This window comes from Hylobates moloch, unplaced genomic scaffold (genome assembly GCF_009828535.3).
Source record: "Hylobates moloch isolate HMO894 unplaced genomic scaffold, HMol_V3 SCAFFOLD_1, whole genome shotgun sequence".
NCBI classification, from domain to species: domain Eukaryota; kingdom Metazoa; phylum Chordata; class Mammalia; order Primates; family Hylobatidae; genus Hylobates; species Hylobates moloch.
The window spans coordinates 150,499,216-150,517,271 of NW_026652276.1; the positions used below are offsets into that span (position 1 = coordinate 150,499,216).

At 36.0% G+C, this 18,056-nt stretch overlaps 1 protein-coding gene across 5 annotated transcripts in view; it reads right to left on the reverse strand.

Moving 5' to 3' along the window:
• The window catches only part of HDAC9 (histone deacetylase 9), a 945,763-nt gene that overhangs the window by 357,662 nt on the left and 570,045 nt on the right, over nucleotides 1-18,056 (reverse strand). For 3 of the 5 annotated variants that reach the window (XM_032759867.1, XM_032759877.2, XM_032759801.2), the window contains one exon: nucleotides 3,249-5,881. In XM_032759867.1, the coding sequence (XP_032615758.1) occupies nucleotides 5,567-5,881 (315 nt within the window). In that variant the 3' untranslated portion in view covers nucleotides 3,249-5,566. Of the gene's footprint in view, nucleotides 1-3,248; nucleotides 5,882-12,192; nucleotides 12,274-18,056 lie in introns of those variants that run through there. The other 2 variants (XM_032759765.2, XM_032759782.2) reach the window with 2 other exon arrangements.

Consider the following 18,056-nt stretch of genomic DNA (forward strand, 5'->3'; position numbering starts at 1 on the left):
AAAAAGTTACCATATTACCCAGAAATTTCACTCCTAGATATATATCCAGGAGAAACGAAAATATATCTTCTCACAAAAGCCTTGTACACGAATGATCACAGCAGCATTATTCATAATAGACAAAAAAGTGAAAACTGTGTGTTCAACTGATGAATGAATAAGCAAAATGGTGTATAGCCATACAAGGGAATATTACTCAACCATAAGAAGGAATGAAGTACTGATGCTATGGATGAACTCTGAAAATCTTCTGCATAAGGAAAGAAGCCAGGCACAAAAGGCCACATAATGCATGACTTCATTTATATGAAATATCCACTATAGGCAAATCCACAGAGATATAAAGCAGATTAGTGGTTGTCAGGGGCAAGAAGGAGCGTGGAGTGGGAGTGACTGCTTAGTAGGTACAAGATTTTGTTTTGAGTTGGGGTTAATGGAAGTGTTTTGGAATTAGATACTAGTGATGGCTGCACAGCACCACGAATATTCTAAAACTTATTGGAGTAATTCCAGTAAATATAGTGAGAATCGCCTATACTTGAGTTAAAATGCAGAAGAAGCCGAGAACAATATACAAAAATAGGAGACAGGATATTTTGAAAACTATGAATCAGAGAATCTGAGGAACTTAGGTAAAAGCTATTAAAAATTAGGCCAGATTTCAGGAAGTGGTTAGGGCACCTGCATCTCCAAAACATTATTTCTGAATCGGACTCTTCAAAAGGCTTGAAAAAGGTAGATGACTGAGCTCCCAGTCAGAACAACAGACTCAGAACCTCTAGGGGTGTGGTCAGAACCTGTTTCCCTCGAGAGGATTGTTATACATCTTTCTATTAGAATAGCACTTAGGAGGTCTAGAATGTGACAACTGTCTCTATTTTTCCCTTCCACAACGTTTTATACAGACTATTTAAGTCAAAATTATTATCAAGTGTGTCCTTGATAGGTTTAAAAAGTCTGTAAAAGGCAGCGTCCTGATGGCTTAGAAATTGGACTTTCTTTGCATTAGCTGGGGAATGAAGGTAAGAAGTCAAGGAGAGCTCTGAACCTGCTGAAATCCTTTCTCCTTCCCCCTAAAAGTTAACCAAGTGTGGCCACTCTGTTTCAGTCCCTCCTAGGACTGGCTATGGTCAGAAAAAAGAAGTCTACAAATTTTCACGATTAAAAACGGTTGAACAAAAAGTGTGCAGGATTAGAACCCTCATCTAACCCTAACCCTCATTAGAATTAGAAAAAAAAAAAAGAGTAATAATCACTAATCTTATAATTTATAGAAGCTATTGAAAAAGATTATTGATCAAGACAGTTTGGTAAATGCTAATGAGGAGAGAGAGAGAAACAATTGAATAAATTGGACAGAAGCAAGCATATCGGGCAGATATAAAGAATCGTTGCACCAACAGAGCACAATGGTAAAGGTTGAGAACACGGACTCTGGTGCCAAAGTGCCTGGGTTCAAATTAAAGGTAGACCTCCTAAATCAGTGACCTTGACTTTAATTTCTCTGTTGCAGTGCTCTCATCTCTACAGTGGGATGATAATAATACCTCCTTCATCAGGTTATTGTGGGGACCAAATGAGCTAATAGATATGAAATGCTTGCGCACTGTGTGTTTGTAATAGATAAAAGTAAACATCTTTTTCTAAATCAAAATGATCCCCAAAAGTTGCATTGCCTAAACACGGTTTATAGCCTCAAAGATGTTATTATAAAATTAGATGTAACAACAAGAATATAAACGTTTTGAAGCCTACATAGATATATTGTTGGCATGACTGAAAAGTCACATTCCCAATATGCTTTGTATTTGCCCAAATTCTTTGATTGCTTTCAATATTTTCTTCTCAAAAGAGAGATGAAGGAATGAGCAATAATAAAGGGAATAATAGTCTCAAACTCCTTCTTTTGTATCTCCAAGTTCCTGATATAATCAGTTACAATTGGAGACCTCAAATTATCATTGTAAACCTTCAATCATACACCCACAATTTATACATATTAAAGCGATTCAAAATTGTACACTTCAATTATTGAAAACAAATTAAAAACAATACTCTCTATATATCTGTTAAGTACTAGGTTTCAACAAAAGGTTTAGTGTCTGAATTCCTTTTCAACATCCTTCGAAAAAAAGAAGCATAAAACAATATATAACAATTTCTAAAAGACTGTCTTTCTCAGATCTATGAAAAGTAGCAGTCTACACTTCAACCACCTTCAGCAATGAGAAGGTGAATTTTTACTGCCAGAAGAAAAAAAAATCTAATGATTATTTATTTCAAGACTTGGCAATAACTACTTTTTCTAATGAAAAGCATTCTAATGCTAGATTGATGCTTTGTATTAAAACAGTCACCCTATATAACACTTCAGAAATCAGATATACACTATAAAACCATTTTTTAATTGATTTCTCTAACTCGTATTTTAGGATCTCTGGTACCAAGTTAGTCCTGTAATTTTATAGTTCAAAGGCAGATTTCAGGAAATTATAATTAGCAATAATGGTATTTCCAGAATTCTTACTGTATTCTTAAATTTATGGCACTATAAAATGATAATCTATTCTGTAACAGTTAACAATTATAGCTCCAGATTTCTTGATACTCTAATGCAATACTGATGTGACTTAGAGTATGGCAGAATTGCCTTTACTTGAATCAGGCTCCTATTCCTCACACTGGTATTATAATAATTGTTACCATATAAGGGGAGATCATTTAATTACTATTTTCTCTTTAAATTTATGTGCTGTCACTTTCTACTTGTATTTCAAGATCTCACTGTAATAGACATAATTATTACGACACTTGGAATATTATTCATTTTAATATTTATTGAGTGCTATGTTCAAGGGATTATGTTAAGCTTTTTAAAAATAATTTTTTAAGTTGAGCAAAGTTAGGAACTGACATCTATTTAGATAAAGTTTTATATTTAGAAGTTGACATTTTAATTTAAATACCAAACATGATAACATATCATGAAAAAGTTTACACTGGCAAAAGGAAAATGAAACAAATTTTACATGTGTTAGCTATTTGATAATTTTGGATGTAAATAGTTGAAAGTCATTATTGCTGAATTTTTTGTTTTTAATGGTATTAGGTGTAACTGCTCAAAATGTCTTTATTTTCTTGTTTCAGCAAAGACTGGCAATGTATTTTGATATATGAGATCTAGTGTGCAAGCTTCAACTTCGATTAAATACGGCAAGTTTACACAAAGCCAAGTGTATGAAAGGGGATCTTTTAAAAAAAACTTTATTTGAGAAAGGAAGAGACTTATAACAGAAGGCAAGAAGGGAAACATACAAACAATATATTTACAACACAAAACAAGAGATCACCTTCAAGGGTGTAAATTATAATAAATACAGTAGATTTTAAAAGAGACATTTATCAATTAATTCTAAGATTATTTAAGTCCAGCTTTCCTTTTCACTGGTTCCAGGTAGTTTCTTGATTAAATTCAAAGACTATCAAATTCAAACAATTAACGTCCACCAACTGTACTGATGAAACTCTCTCCAATGACATTATAAAAAATAGTTTTTTTTGTTTGTGATTACATATCTTTGAAGTAATATTATACAAAAGTCTGCTCAGCCACATGTTCCTCCCCAAATAAAATGTATTTTAAAAGATGCACTATCCCTTTTTTATGAGATTGAAAAAAGACTTTGAAGAAAATGAATATTTATGAGATGGAAAAAATATACAATTTTATCTTAGGCATGCCATATTTTTAATGCAAAACAACTGACAAAAAGTCATTTTAATATGAAGGAATATACTAACCAAAATATGTTGGTGATAGGGAGTGTTCCTATTATAGCTATTTGTCAAATTATCAGAAGGACTTTCATTATATGGAAAAGTTTTAAACTTTCTAACTTCTAGTTATGTTAATTTAATTTGAATGGAGACTTTTTAAAAAAGGATAATGTATCTTTAGCAGTAACATTTTTAAAGAAATATTTTTAAATGTCACAGCAAAATGTAAACAACACGTGCCAATAACATACAGTTGAACAATGTCTACATTTGGCAAAACTGCTATATCTCCTTTGAAATAGGATACTACACCTTGAAATACCTCGGATTTAGAAATATAAATATTTTAATAGAAAAAACCTCACAAAGATTCTAGGTCAATTTGGATTATCCACATTAAAGGGTCTTAATACAACGAACCTTTAACTAGCTTAACAAAAGTAAACCTATAAAACAAGGTAAACATATCAAAAGGGAATATGAAGGAAATGTTCCAGTGAAAAGCTTCCGTAACAATTTCCCTACTTCTGGTGTTATTTTCTTAGACAATAAATCAATTCATAGAGTGCCCTTTAAAAACAGAAAGAGTAAAACACTATCCTCAGATTTTTTTCCTACATTCCTCAGTACATGAATCACTTGGACTTCCTGTTTCCACAAGGCATTTCCTGTTCAGCCTCACAGAATCACTTTTCTGTAGGAGAACAGCAGGAACCTGACAAAGAACTGACTTGAATAAACAGTGTCTTCTGTTGCCTTCAAAGTTGTTTGTATTTTACAGCATCAAAGGACGTAGTCCTCCTGAAGGTGCATTATGTACAAGTAAATTCTTTTGTTAAACCTATCTTTTCTAATTCTTATTTGCCAGAATGTTATGGTATATGCCCATGTCATTATGGAATTATACTTAACAGATTCTAGTGACAATATAAAATATGATACACCTTCTTCTTTTCAAACTGATTTTGACTTGATATCAGATAATATTCATCCTGTTACTGTGTTTTTTGCAATTGTAGATACAATATTGTATCTGATTGGACCATAATGCTGCACATTACTTCTCACCAACATTTGCATCTGCTTCATTTGCTCTTTTTTGACAGACAGTGTCATCAAATTACACAAAATAAAAGTAAAATGAGCAGTGCTATGTGAGACATAATCTAATATTTAAAGTAGTGCTGCAATTTGCATCTATATATTTAAAGCCACCTGTATTCTTAATATGTTCAATTGCAACCTACACAATAACCTAGGACTACTGGCATGGTGACCAGAACACTTCTACTTAACTAAAAAAAGAGAGAGGAAGGAAGGGGCAGACTACCTTTAACAGTGTTCAAGACTATAGTATGATACATTATGTACAGTGATGTGAAAATTAAATTCTAGATGTTGCAAAAAAATCAAAAACTAATCGAATGCTTCATTGATCAGACTGGGAGACTATCCAGCAGTCACTGATCTCAACACATAAACTCAAAATAACAGTGATTTCGTTTTCCTTAGAAGTAATTGGTGTTGCAGGCTTTGGGATAAATTTAAAGCCTATTAACTGTTCAGATATTACGTATCATAATTTTAGTGTAACAGGTATTTCCTTACCAGTGGATTTTCAATGAAACCTTGATATCTATATAGAGATCAGTATATAGAGAGACCTCTATATAGATATATACATATATCTGCATTAGTTAGAATCCTTAAACACTGAACTCAAATCATAGAGAAATATAAACTGATAGGAAATCATATCCATTTACCAAAACTGCAATGCATTTCATGTTCAGATAATGACTTTAATTACAAATCCTGGAGCTAAATCTTTGCCTATTACCTGTTGCATAAAAGCAGCCTGCTCCCCAGATTCCATTTCCTGGATCTGAGCATCTTCATCACTGTCCACTGGTTCCTCCTTGACCTTCACAGCCCCAACTTGTCCCAGTGTGTCATCCACACAAGCACTGCTGTCGCTCCTAGTGCTGTTGCCACTAGAGGGCGCTCTGTCTTCCTGCATCGCCTGGTCCCCCTGAAGCTCTTCCTCCGCTTCCTCAAGGTGACTGCCTGGTTGCTTCAGTTGTTCAATAGATTTCGAAAGCAGCTAGAAGAGAGTGTTCAGGGGTTCAAAATTCAGTAGTTCTTCATGGTAACAGAGAAGCAAATTACACTTTGATTTCTAATAACTCATACACTGTGATTTCTAATCATTGAACATAAATTTCAGAATGAACTTGTAGGCAACAAGTTTCCTCAGTAATACTAAATCTAAAGTAGTCCCATTATTCCATATTGTATGGGTCTAGTAGGCAGGGAATAAAGTCTTTAAGTGTTGGATTGTTTTTTTCTTTTTAATAGATCACTCTTTAATGCAGTTAGAACATGGTGTAGAAAAAGGTAAATAAACTATCCATGGAAACACTGAAACTTTCAAAAGGACAAGTTTTGAAAGTCGAACCTGGGAATAATACTTCTCTTAAAAGATAAAGGGGGTGATAAAAAATGTTGTCAATATCATTTTTCAATGAATGTTAAACGCTATGAAAGCCAGAACACAAATGCTAATAGTCTTTGTCTAATTTTCTTGTACCTATACAGAGAAACGATAGTCAAATGAAAACGCATCTTCTTATATATATATTTGTAAGAACTAGAAATATTTATTTTGATATTCTGAACTTTAAAAAGGTGTATGATTTTTTAAAAATTACAATAAAATGTTTTATGAACAGATTCAAATGGAAATTAATTAGAAAAGAATCAGGAAATTATTTTTTAATTTGAAAATCATTATTTAGACATTTTATTTATTTTATAAATTAGTGAACTTAGTTTTCAGAAGTCAATGAATTAACTGCTTAATGATTTTAAAAGACAATTGACAATATGCCTAACTTAACAATAGCAAAATAACCATAACATGAAAGCTCAATAAATGGGGAAAAAGTCTCAAGATTATTTCGTCTCACATTGGCTATTTGTTTTATTCACAATGGCCCTGTGGACCAAATCATCTGTAGACCTTGAACTGTGTTTTCAAGAGTTGTTAGTTTTCTGCTAAGTCAGTGCCTATGTAAGCAACATGCCAATTATTGTAACTAGCAGCACACTTATAATACTACCCCCATAAACGTGAATGCAGAGTTTTCTTTGTCAAATTCATGCTTACCTCCCACTCACATATAATTACAAAATACATGTTTTAAAACGTGAATATTTAAGTCCTCAGACTTGGACGGACACCTCTGCCTCTTTAGGCTTACAGACTTTCCTGCAGTCCACACAACCTCAAATGGCCCTGAACACACTAACATAGTCCTTCGATTTCACTGCAGGTAGATTTATTAGGAATTTTCATTCATTTGTTCAACAAATATTTGCTGAGTGCCAACTATGTTCAAGGCACTAGAAAAATAGCCACTGCTCCGCCCTCATGGAGCTTTTAGTGAATGTCTGAGAAAGGCTTCAAATACTTATTCCTATTTTCAAGTATGATAAAATGCTTTGAAGAAAGAAACACAAGGTTTTATAAGAGCACATACTGCTTGGCATAGCAGTGGAAATGGGGATTGTTAAGGGAGTTAAGCTGAGGAAGTGTTATGTTTAGGTTCAGACACAAAGGATGAAGGATGGAAAGGAGTTAGTTACATGTGTGAGGGGTGGGAAGCAGGGGTGGAAATAAGGGTGGGGAGCATTTCTGGTAGAAGGCAGAGTTTGTGGGGACTTTGGATTGGAAAAGGAGAACAGCACATCTAAGTCACCAAAAGGCTAGTGGAGTTTGAAAACCAGAGGAACACGCTGCAAGATAATGTTAAAGTACATGATACAATTTATAATATATTTGGGTGAAGAGTAAGAACCTAGAGAAATAAAATCTAACTTAGGAAAAACACATCTAAGACCTAAATATCACCAAAGTAAGTGAGACATGATCAAGCTAAGAAAACATATACCAATCAAAACTCATATCATAATGAAGAAATTTGAATATGAATTTCCTTTGTGCCTACCATCTAACATCCATTGTTACTGGGCAGTCAGGAGAAGGAGGACATTCATTTAGTCATGGTTTAGATGACTTTAAGTATATTTTAGGAAACTATTTGCAGGACTTTTGTCTCAATTCTGAATACTAATCAGCTCTTCTTATATTTAATACATACTACTTTGGACACTACTGAGATTCTGGAGAAAAGAGACAATATAATAGTCCTAAATTTTGACTACAAAGTTGTAGGATCCCATTTAATTGGCTGTTTAAGAAAGAATATGCAACAGCATAGAAACAAGCAAGATATTAAAGAAAAATTCCTAGTTTTGGCTGGGATGCCAGGAATAAGGACACTGGGTAACAAACATCCACTCACTATTCAGAGAGAGAGAGGGAGAGAGACTATCAGTCAGTGCTGCAACCCTTACTCATACCTCAGACTACAAATAAGGGCAGGTGAGGGGAGCTTGTGGAAAGAAGGGATTTATCTGAGAAAAGATACAAGCCAGGTGAAGGAGGCCGCAGGAGCCCATCAGAGAAACCAACTGTAAGAAGACTGGACAAATGCTCACTGAGCTGTAGAAACTCTCCCTCTCACTAACACAGCATAGCTGCAAAGTTATTGGGAACCTGCTCAGTAGAGCTAGTGGACCAATGACTCTAAGGAATCAAGTAGATACCCAGAGAGGTGTTCAAAAGATCCTGCCAATAAGGGCCTCTTGAGGATAGCAGAAGAACTATATGGGATGTGTGACCATGGAATAGGAACTGAGTACCGGATGAAAGATTAGCCAGAGAGCCAGTGTCCAGGAAATGCTATGTCGGAAGTCCCTGCTTAATGGGGGGTGAGGGGAGGGGGCGTGCGACTTTGAACACTAGCTAGCTTCTGGATGTCTGACATTACAGGAAATATTCAATAACTAAGAGGAAGCCACAAATATCACCCACCAAGTAAAAAGACTCTTCTGTTGCGATTCTTCTCCTTCCTAATCCCTGGCCACAACATGGCCTCTCAATGTCTCAACCTCCTAACCTCCAATGGTCTTGTCCTCCACTCGACCTCATTCCCCGACCTTATGACCTTACCTGAGACCTGATCTTTATCAGTAACCCTGCATTCTTCTAAATCTCAATTTCAAACATCATTCCTTTCTTCTGGCTCTTTCTCAGAATAGTCTGACTCCAACCATTCCTCATTCTAGTGGGTTTTCCAAGCCACATTCTCACTACCTATTGTCCCATTCATTTGCTCACTTCTCTCCTTTCTGGACTAGGTTCCACACTTCATTGAAAACCACTCCTTTATATTACCGTCAGTGCTCCTGCCCCTTTCAATATGTTTTACTGGACAAATGAGACTTCTAACCTTGGTCAATACTAAATCTCTGCCAAACCCAAGCAGCTGAATGAGCTAGGAAACAAATAAACAAATTACGATCATGCTGAGTGTTCTCCAAATTCATGACTACACCCTCCAATGGGGTCTCAGTGCTGCCTGGCAACCCTATTCCACTTTTCTAGTTAATTTACTCTCACTGTCTCATACTACCTCCTCTCCCTTTAAATCTCTAACATTCTCCCCTTTTCCTCACTCCCTGCTGATACCTTTGCTTCTCATTTCATTGAGAAAATGGAAGCATCAGAAGAGAAATTCAGCCTCCTGCTACCAGCACATTTATTAAGCAATCCCATCCACCCCTCCTGCTGTTGCAATGAATGAAATGTCTGCACTCCCATCTCAGTCAACCCCTTGGCTTACACTCTGGATCCCTTCCACTCCTACAATTATCCACTGTGTCCTCCATCACACAGATCCCCTCTCTGCTGGAATGCTCTCACTAGTACTCTTTCAGCAATATCATCCATCTTAAATAAAACTTTCCTTGACCTCCTCCCCCACCCACACCATTACATACCTCCCTTCACAATAAAATTCCTTGAGTTATCGCTCTTCACTGTCTTCATTTCTCTTTTCCCCTTGTCTTTCGAATACAGCCAACTAGGCTTTCCTCCACACCATTTAACCAAAATCTCTAGTTAAGGTCAATAATGACTGCAATGATGCCAAATCCAGTGGCCATTTAAATATGATCTTAATAGGTGGCAGCAAACGTGAAACATTTTAGAAAGGGAAATAAGACAAAAATCATAGCATTTTTGAAAATAAGAGACTGTTATTACCATTGCAGCCAAAGACCAGACAAACTGAGAGTTGATTTACTAGAATATTACTTCCCATAGTTAGCAAGTTAAAGAAAATCTCTAATATTAACAAACCCTTGAGTTTTCATGGAACGTATCATATGTACATTTTAACAGAAGACCTTCTGAAATCTGACCTGTGAAGTCACTGAAGTACCCAGAAATCCATTGTTCAGTCCATTAATCAAATCTGGTCAGTATTTACAACCTCACTGACACAGATATGCATATGACAGTATATATAACAATTTTTGACATGCAATACAGAAATAATTATATTTGTTCCAGTCAGTTTCTTTGGCTTCATCTACACTTCTGATGTACCAAAGGAAACGTGGGGAAGAAAAAAGCCAGAATAAATAATGTTGTGATCACTTGGCAAGAAGAACAAATGGTGAAATTATCTTTTTCCAAGAGCAGAATTCCTTCATGGTTTGTAAAAGAAATGTTTCTTGACATAAAACAGTAACTTCTGAGTAGAAAACGTATAGATATAAAATGCTGGACTTGAAAATCTTTTAATAACATTCTTAAAAACCCTTATTTTTTAAAGAAGGAATCTCATGCCCAAAAAAGACAAGTCATCTCTAAGATTGTAAGATATGAATTTGATTTAAAAAAAAAGAGTAGAAACCTAGAACTTTTTATACCGTTCTACTCCATATTTTGCTCTGAAATAGCTATATATTCTGATGACAACTGGATTAATAGGGGCAATTCCAATCTCTCCCCTGAGCTCCAAACTTGCATAGTTAGATGCGTAACTTCTTTTCTTAGATCTAGAATATCTAATAGACATCATAAACATTAAATACCTCAGAAATAACCTTTATTCCCATCTAACCCAATTGTATTGATCACCCAATCTTTCTCATTTGAGTAAACAGCTTTACCCAACTGCACAAGCCAAACATTTGGGATTTATCCTTTTTTCTCTATCACTCATATTTTTCATTTAATTTGTGAGCAAGCCCTGGCAATTCAACCTCCAAAAATAAAGCCTTTATCTTGACATGTTTCTCCGTTTCTGCTGCTACCACTGTGCTCCTAAATACCATCATTTTCACCCTAAACTACCCAAAGGTCCTACTCTGGGCTCCCTGATTGCCCTCTTGGCCCTCAACAGTACAATCTCTTACAGTAGCTCTAATAATTATTTTTAAAATATAATTTAGGTAACATTAATTCTCCGCTTAGAATCCCCCACTGACTTCCTATTATGCTTATAATAAAATTCAAACCTCTTACCATGGTCCACAGACTTTCAACAACCTGGCACCACCGACTTCTCTGACCTTAGTTGGGATCTTGTTCTCTCTTTTTCACATGCTCCAGCTACCCTGGCCTCTGGCTGCTCCGTGAATAAAAACATGCAGAGTTTGTTCGCCCACAAGGCCTGAGTCTATGCTGTGCTCTCTCTACTCCCTCAAATCTTTACATGCCTGACTGGCTCCTTCTTATCATATTTTACCTCTGTTATTATCTCATTAATATATTTTCTTTAGAGTCCTTATTGTTGTCTGGCATCATAGTGCTATCTTTGTTTACAATATAGTTATCTCCCAGATTATAATATAAATCTCATAGGGCATGAGCTTTATGTTTTTCATCATTTTATATCCCAGTACCTAATACACTGCATAACACCTAGTTGGAGCTTCATAAGTTTCTGAAAAAATTATTAATGCTTAGTAACATCCTTTGACACTTTTTCTCCTACATTACAAAACAAAGTCAATGTCTAAAGGAGCAATAACCACCCATTTTTCATCTTCTCTGGAATAAAATATGCTCTTTGTAAAGATTCACAAAATACAAAAAAGACAAATGGGACATCCGGTGCCAGTGTTGCAAAATATAAATGCAGAAAGGGAGTTAATCTACACTTCTTATTTTATTTTAGGTATCTGACTAAGGCTGTTTTTGTTTAAGCAGTCAAATTTGTCACAGTGGAAAAATTTTCAATTAACTTCAGCAAGAAAATTTACAAACAAAAGTCACAGAGAAATTCTTGCCTGCCAGATTGAATTATTTCCTGTAAAAGTTACTTGGTGCTATTTGTAAATTTCCGACTATTTACTAGGAAAATGAGTATTTGGAATTTCTTGTTTTCTATGTGTTTCTCAACTACAAATATGACCACGGCAAAGCTGGTACAGGCTAACTCTTTTCTAATTTGTACTGTCACTGGCCCCAGATGTAGTGAGGAGATGTCTGCTTACTCTCAGTGGGGTGGCAGGGTCTCTCTTTGGTTGAACATCTGGAGGTGATCCCCTAGCAAAGTCGAGCTGTTGCCTTGCTGGCTAGAAAACAGAAGACGAAACATCTGTGGGACAGATAAATGTGCAAGCCTGTGTGAATCTCTGCCGAGGCCTCATCTGTAAAACACACTGTGTGCCACTCGTCTGACACCAGGTGAGTTACTTCGGTGGGGAACCCAGCAGAGATGAAGAAGAGGGCAGCTGCACAGCTTCTCCTTTGCCTTTTGTCTGTGCTCGTACTCATCTGTCAGGCTGTCTCTCTATCTATTCTCTGTGCTACTGTACAGCAATTGGGCCAAACGCTAAGCATGCCACGGGTAGCCTATGACCATTCTGAGGTTGTAACACACACACACTTATATATACTCAAACAGATGTTCTGTGTGCCAGATACCATGGTAATTTATCCAAATTTTCAATGTCTTCAAGGATTACAACTAAACTTCAATTCTTATCAATCCCTGCTCAGGTCATAATTATAGCAAATCCTTAATTTCAGAATCTCACATTCCATGTTTAACATCATATATTCTATTGGCACATGATGAAAAATTCATTAAATAATAAAGACTGTCACTAATGTTTACGTGTTAGCACTTTAAGTTCACCTCTGTGTAAATTATATAACTTGATACAAGTCTATAAGTCACTATAAGCATATGTACTTTTAAATAAAATATGCTTAAATTCTATAATTTTAATGTTTCCCATAGAAATCCTTTGCATCCCAACAAATATCTTCAGATACAAAATATCAACTAAGAACAGGATCATATAAAGAATAAATCTGTTCTTCATAGACATCTGATTTTCTGACATTGTCAACATACCATTAAATACAAGTGTTTGAATATGATTATTAGACTATGCAAAGTGACCTTCAATGCAACTCATCACTTTCTTATTTTGCTTCAGATTTTAAGACAGATTGTACTTGGGGAATGGCAATAGCACAAGTTGTTACTGTTGTTGTTGTTTTTTATTTTTTTTTCTTTTAAGTAAATGTAATATTCTTCCTTTGGAAAATAAAACCTTTCCCTTAAGCTCCAAGGAAACTAGATTTAAAAATAATGTTAAAATTCTGTTTCAATTCACAAATAGATTAGGTATGGACCAACTGTTCTCAAAAACAACATGCAGAGCTTGAAGGGCTTTCAAACTGAGAGGTCTACTTGGAGTAGAACTCCAACCTCAAGCCAAAATAATACTTCATGTCATTTTGCTTCTGTGCATTTTAGGGAAGTAATCAGATGAACCAAAATTAAAAAATAAGAGAAGAAAGATTTTCTAAATATTCATTCATTATTCACACAAATTGAAGTCTAAACTGAAAAATACCATTTCTAAGCAATATTAAAGAGGTTCAAAATTAATCTAAGAACCAACTGAATTTTTAATAAATGCTGCTTCATCTTTTTAACTCTAAATGATTGTCCAAAACAATGCCTGCAATTAAATTTTTTTTTTCCTCTGGTTCTCAAAACTTCCTAATATTTCAGTAACTTCAGTAACTGTTCCCTTCTGGGAAGGAAACTAAAGGTTTGTTCCAACTAGTTTGAGAACATTGCCCACCCATTTTTTCAATCTTCCAACAATTTTTTATTCAGCGTTTACTATGTGCCAGGCCTTAGGAAAAGAACGGTCAATCAAGCAAGATCCCATCACACAGTAGGGGAGGCAGAAAATTAGCAACTGAAAAATGAAACTTGAAGTGATAGGGAACAATGAAGGAACGGGTGAGCAGGTGGGTGTTCATGTTTACTCTCGTTTGGATGGGCAATAAAGACTGCTCTTAATAGGTGAGGTTTGAGCTGAGACAGACCCCAAAACACAATTAAACCATGAGAAGACGTGGAGGTTGAGCCTTCCACACAAAACAGTGGCTGGCGCAACTCCTGGAGGTGGAAGGAGATTCCCCAAAGATAAGAGAGGGGGCCAGTATGGCTGGAGGCTAGAGAGAGAGGGAAGGGAGGAGATGATGAAGGCAAGGGGAGGAGGCAAGAATCAGATCATGACAGCCTTGTAGGCCATGTAAAAGTGTTTGGATTTTTTTTTTTTTTTATTATACTTTAGGTTTTAGGGTACATGTGCACAATGTGCAGGTTTGTTACATATGTATCCATGTGCCATGTTGATTTCCTGCACCCATTAACTCGTCATTTAGCATTAGGTATATCTCCTAATGCTGTCCCTCCCCCCTCCCCCAACCCCACAACAGTCCCCGGAGTGTGATGTTCCCCTTCCTGTGTCCATGAGTTCTCATTGTTCAATTCCCACCTATGAGTGAGAACATGCGGTGTTTGTTTTTTTGTCCTTGCGATAGTTTACTGAGAATGATGTTTTCCAGTTTCATCCATGTCCCTACAAAGGACATGAACTCATCCTTTTTTATGGCTGCATAGTATTCCATGGTGTATATGTGCCACGTTTTCTTAATCCAGCCTATCGTTGTTGGACATTTGGGTTGGTTCCAACTCTTTGCTATTGTGAATAGTGCCGCAATAAACATATGTGTGCATGTGTCTTTATAGCAGCATGATTTATACTCCTTTGGGTATATACCCAGTAATGGGATGGCTGGGTCAAATGGTATTTCTAGTTCGAGATCCCTGAGGAATCGCCACACTGACTTCCACAATGGTTGAACTAGTTTACAGTCCCACCAACAGTGTAAAAGTGTTCCTATTTCTCCACATCCTCTCCAGCACCTGTTGTTTCCTGATTTTTTAATGATGGCCATTCTAACTGGTGTGAGATGGTATCTCGCTGTGGTTTTGATTTGCATTTCTCTGATGGCCAGTGATGATAAGCATTTCTTCATGTGTTTTTTGGCTGCATAAGTGTTTGGATTTTATCCTGCAAACAAGAGGGAGCAAGTAGGGTGTTTTAACCATAACATGATTTGGTTTGCATTTAGAAATGATCATTCTGTCTGCTATGGAAGACTGGATTTAGGGAGGCAAAAGTAGAAAGAGGAAGACTGAATTTTCAAAACATACAATCCTCAGCAAGAGTGTGGAATTCTTAACCAAGATTTATTGGTGGGGTTGGGACAGTGTTCTTAACTAGGACACAAATAAGCAGTTTTCCCTTCTTTTATAGCACTGCATAATTTTATGTCCTTTTAAAAATTACCTCATAGGATTTTTTCCCTGATAATCTTTAGGATCCTTCAGGTGACAGTATACTTTCTGCCCAAGTTTTCCTCCTTTTCTCTATAAGAGTAGAAAATAGAGGCACAGTGTGGAAAGGCATCCTTATTTTCTTTGCTAATGATTGATGGTTTGGGAATGGGTCTCAAAACAGACAAAATCTCACACCAATGAATCACTCTCTCCCTACTCATAAACATCTCCCTTTTCCCCATTGACCAGTTCCTGACTTTGGTAAACTGGAAAGCAGGGCAAACCCAGTTAAACACAGTGACCAACAAAGGAAACAATCAGCAAAGTGAAGCTAAAACCCACAGGATGGGAGAAAATGTTTGCAAATTACCCCTCTGACAAGGGATTAATAACCAGGATAGATATGGAACTCAAATAACAGGAAAAAAATCTAATAATCTGATTTTAAAATGGACAAAAGATCTGAATGGACACTTCTCAAAAGACATACAAATGGCCAACACTATATGAAAAATATTGAACATCATTAACCATCAGAGAAATGAAAATCAAAATTACAATGAGACATCATCTCACCCCAGTTAAAATGCTTTTATCCAAAAGATGGACAGTAATGAATGCAGGTGAGCATGTGGAGCAAGGGGAACCCTCGTACACTGTTGGTGGGAATGTAAACTAGTACAGCCACTATGGAGAATAGTCTGGAGGTTCCTCAAGAAACTAAAAATAGAGCTACCATATGATCCAGCAATCCTACTGCTAGGCATATACCTAAAAGAAAGGAAATCAGCATATCAAAGAGATATCTGCACTCCTGTGTTTGTCACAGCACTGTCCACAATAGCTAAGATTTGGAAGAACATAAATACTGTATAAGATTTTAGTGATGCTTATCATGTTTACAAAGCACTTGCAGATATGTTCTTTCAAGTAATCCTCACTGTAAACCTCAAAACTTTGCTGTTTATGGAATTACTAAACAAAAACGTTGAATATCTTGACCAATATTGCAAAACAAATAATTGTGCAAAACCTCAGAAACTTCTCTTGAAAAATCTATCATCTATTTTGCAATTCATGTGAGCTATGCATTTGATAGAATCATATTTGATTATCATGATCTGTTTACATGTCTCTGAGCCACTCAAGAGAAAGAACATGGCTTCTTTATTTTCATTTCCAGAATGAAGTGTAATGGTGGTTAGTAGATAAGTCTTTGTGGAAAATCATCAATTATTCCATGACTGGAGACTGTTGTAGGAGTTTATATTGCTAGCTGATACAACTAGGTTAATAGCAAGAGAGCAGCAGTACATTTAGGATATGAGAGCATAGATCTGGCCACAATTCTGCCTGCAGGAAGAGGAATACTCTAGACCAGATGACATTTCAGGGTCACTGTAGTTCCTCAGATTTCATAAGTAGTTAGAGGAAGAGCTGAAAGATACAGGAAAAAATGAACTAATACCAGGAACTTGCAAGTTACCAAAACATGCAAAAAAAAAAAAAAAAAAAAAGACTGCTACCCACTGGCAGCTTTCATGTCTACAAATCACTTAACTATATTAAAAATTCCTTAGCAAGACCTAATTTTTTCATTCTGTCACACGAAACTACTTGTCAAGGTTGGGAAACAACCAAATTATTTAGCTTCCCTTTCCTTTTGAACTGCCTGGAATCAACATCAATCAAACAATTCACGTGGTTTAATTCCCCAGATATTTTTCTTCCCCCGTTTTCTTACCTCATAGTCATGTCCAACTATTGTTTTTCTCATTCAATAAAAGCGTCTCTGACTAGATTAACAGTGCAGAGTGAAAAGGAAAGGTCTAGGTCCCTTCCCTTGGTCTCCAAGTTATGAAAGCAGCACTGGGAATGTTTATGAATGCTGCACATTAATCCACTGAAATGGTCATTTTGTTTCTTTTCCAAACACAGGATTTCATCACATCTAATAATAAAGCAACAAGCCACTTTCTGTATATTAGAAACCATCAACTTGCAATTATATAGTGAAATACATCTATATGAATTCCTTGTGATGATATAAGCTGGTATTGTATAAGTGGATTTTTTTGGGAGACCACTATGTATTTAAAAGAAGCTATTTATATTGGGCCAATTATCTCAGAATAACATCAATTGAAGGGTAAAGTCAAAGATTCTTTTATAAACCTCTATAGATACATAAATAATCTAGGAGGCTTTTTACTGTTATAAAATTAAGACTGCCTTTCAATGCTTGCTAAGGTTTTTGGACATACTATCCATGTAATGGACAAAATGTAATCCTAAATTGGTGATTAAAAGGCCCTGTATGGAAACAAGCTGTCAAATGGATGGAAAGAAATTAAACCTGACAACAGTAATGCCTGCTTTCCTAAATGAAAGCCCAGTTCCAGTTTCTACTCATCCATTTTTCAAAACATAAAACAAGGCATTTTCCAACCACCCATAGATGAGATGCCAACATTTGCATTTCAGTTGAACCTGATGAAGTCAGTAACTTCCAGCTTCAGGCTTGCCCAGAACTTCTGGGAGAAGATGTTTCTCCAATCTAAAACAATGGCAATGTGACAACATGCGAGAAAGGAATGAAATGTGGCCTGGCTGTAGTTGGCTCTGTACTGCATTCACTCTGCACCATTTGGAAAGCTTTATAATCCAACAGGATATCTGAATGTCTCACCGTCAGGTCCA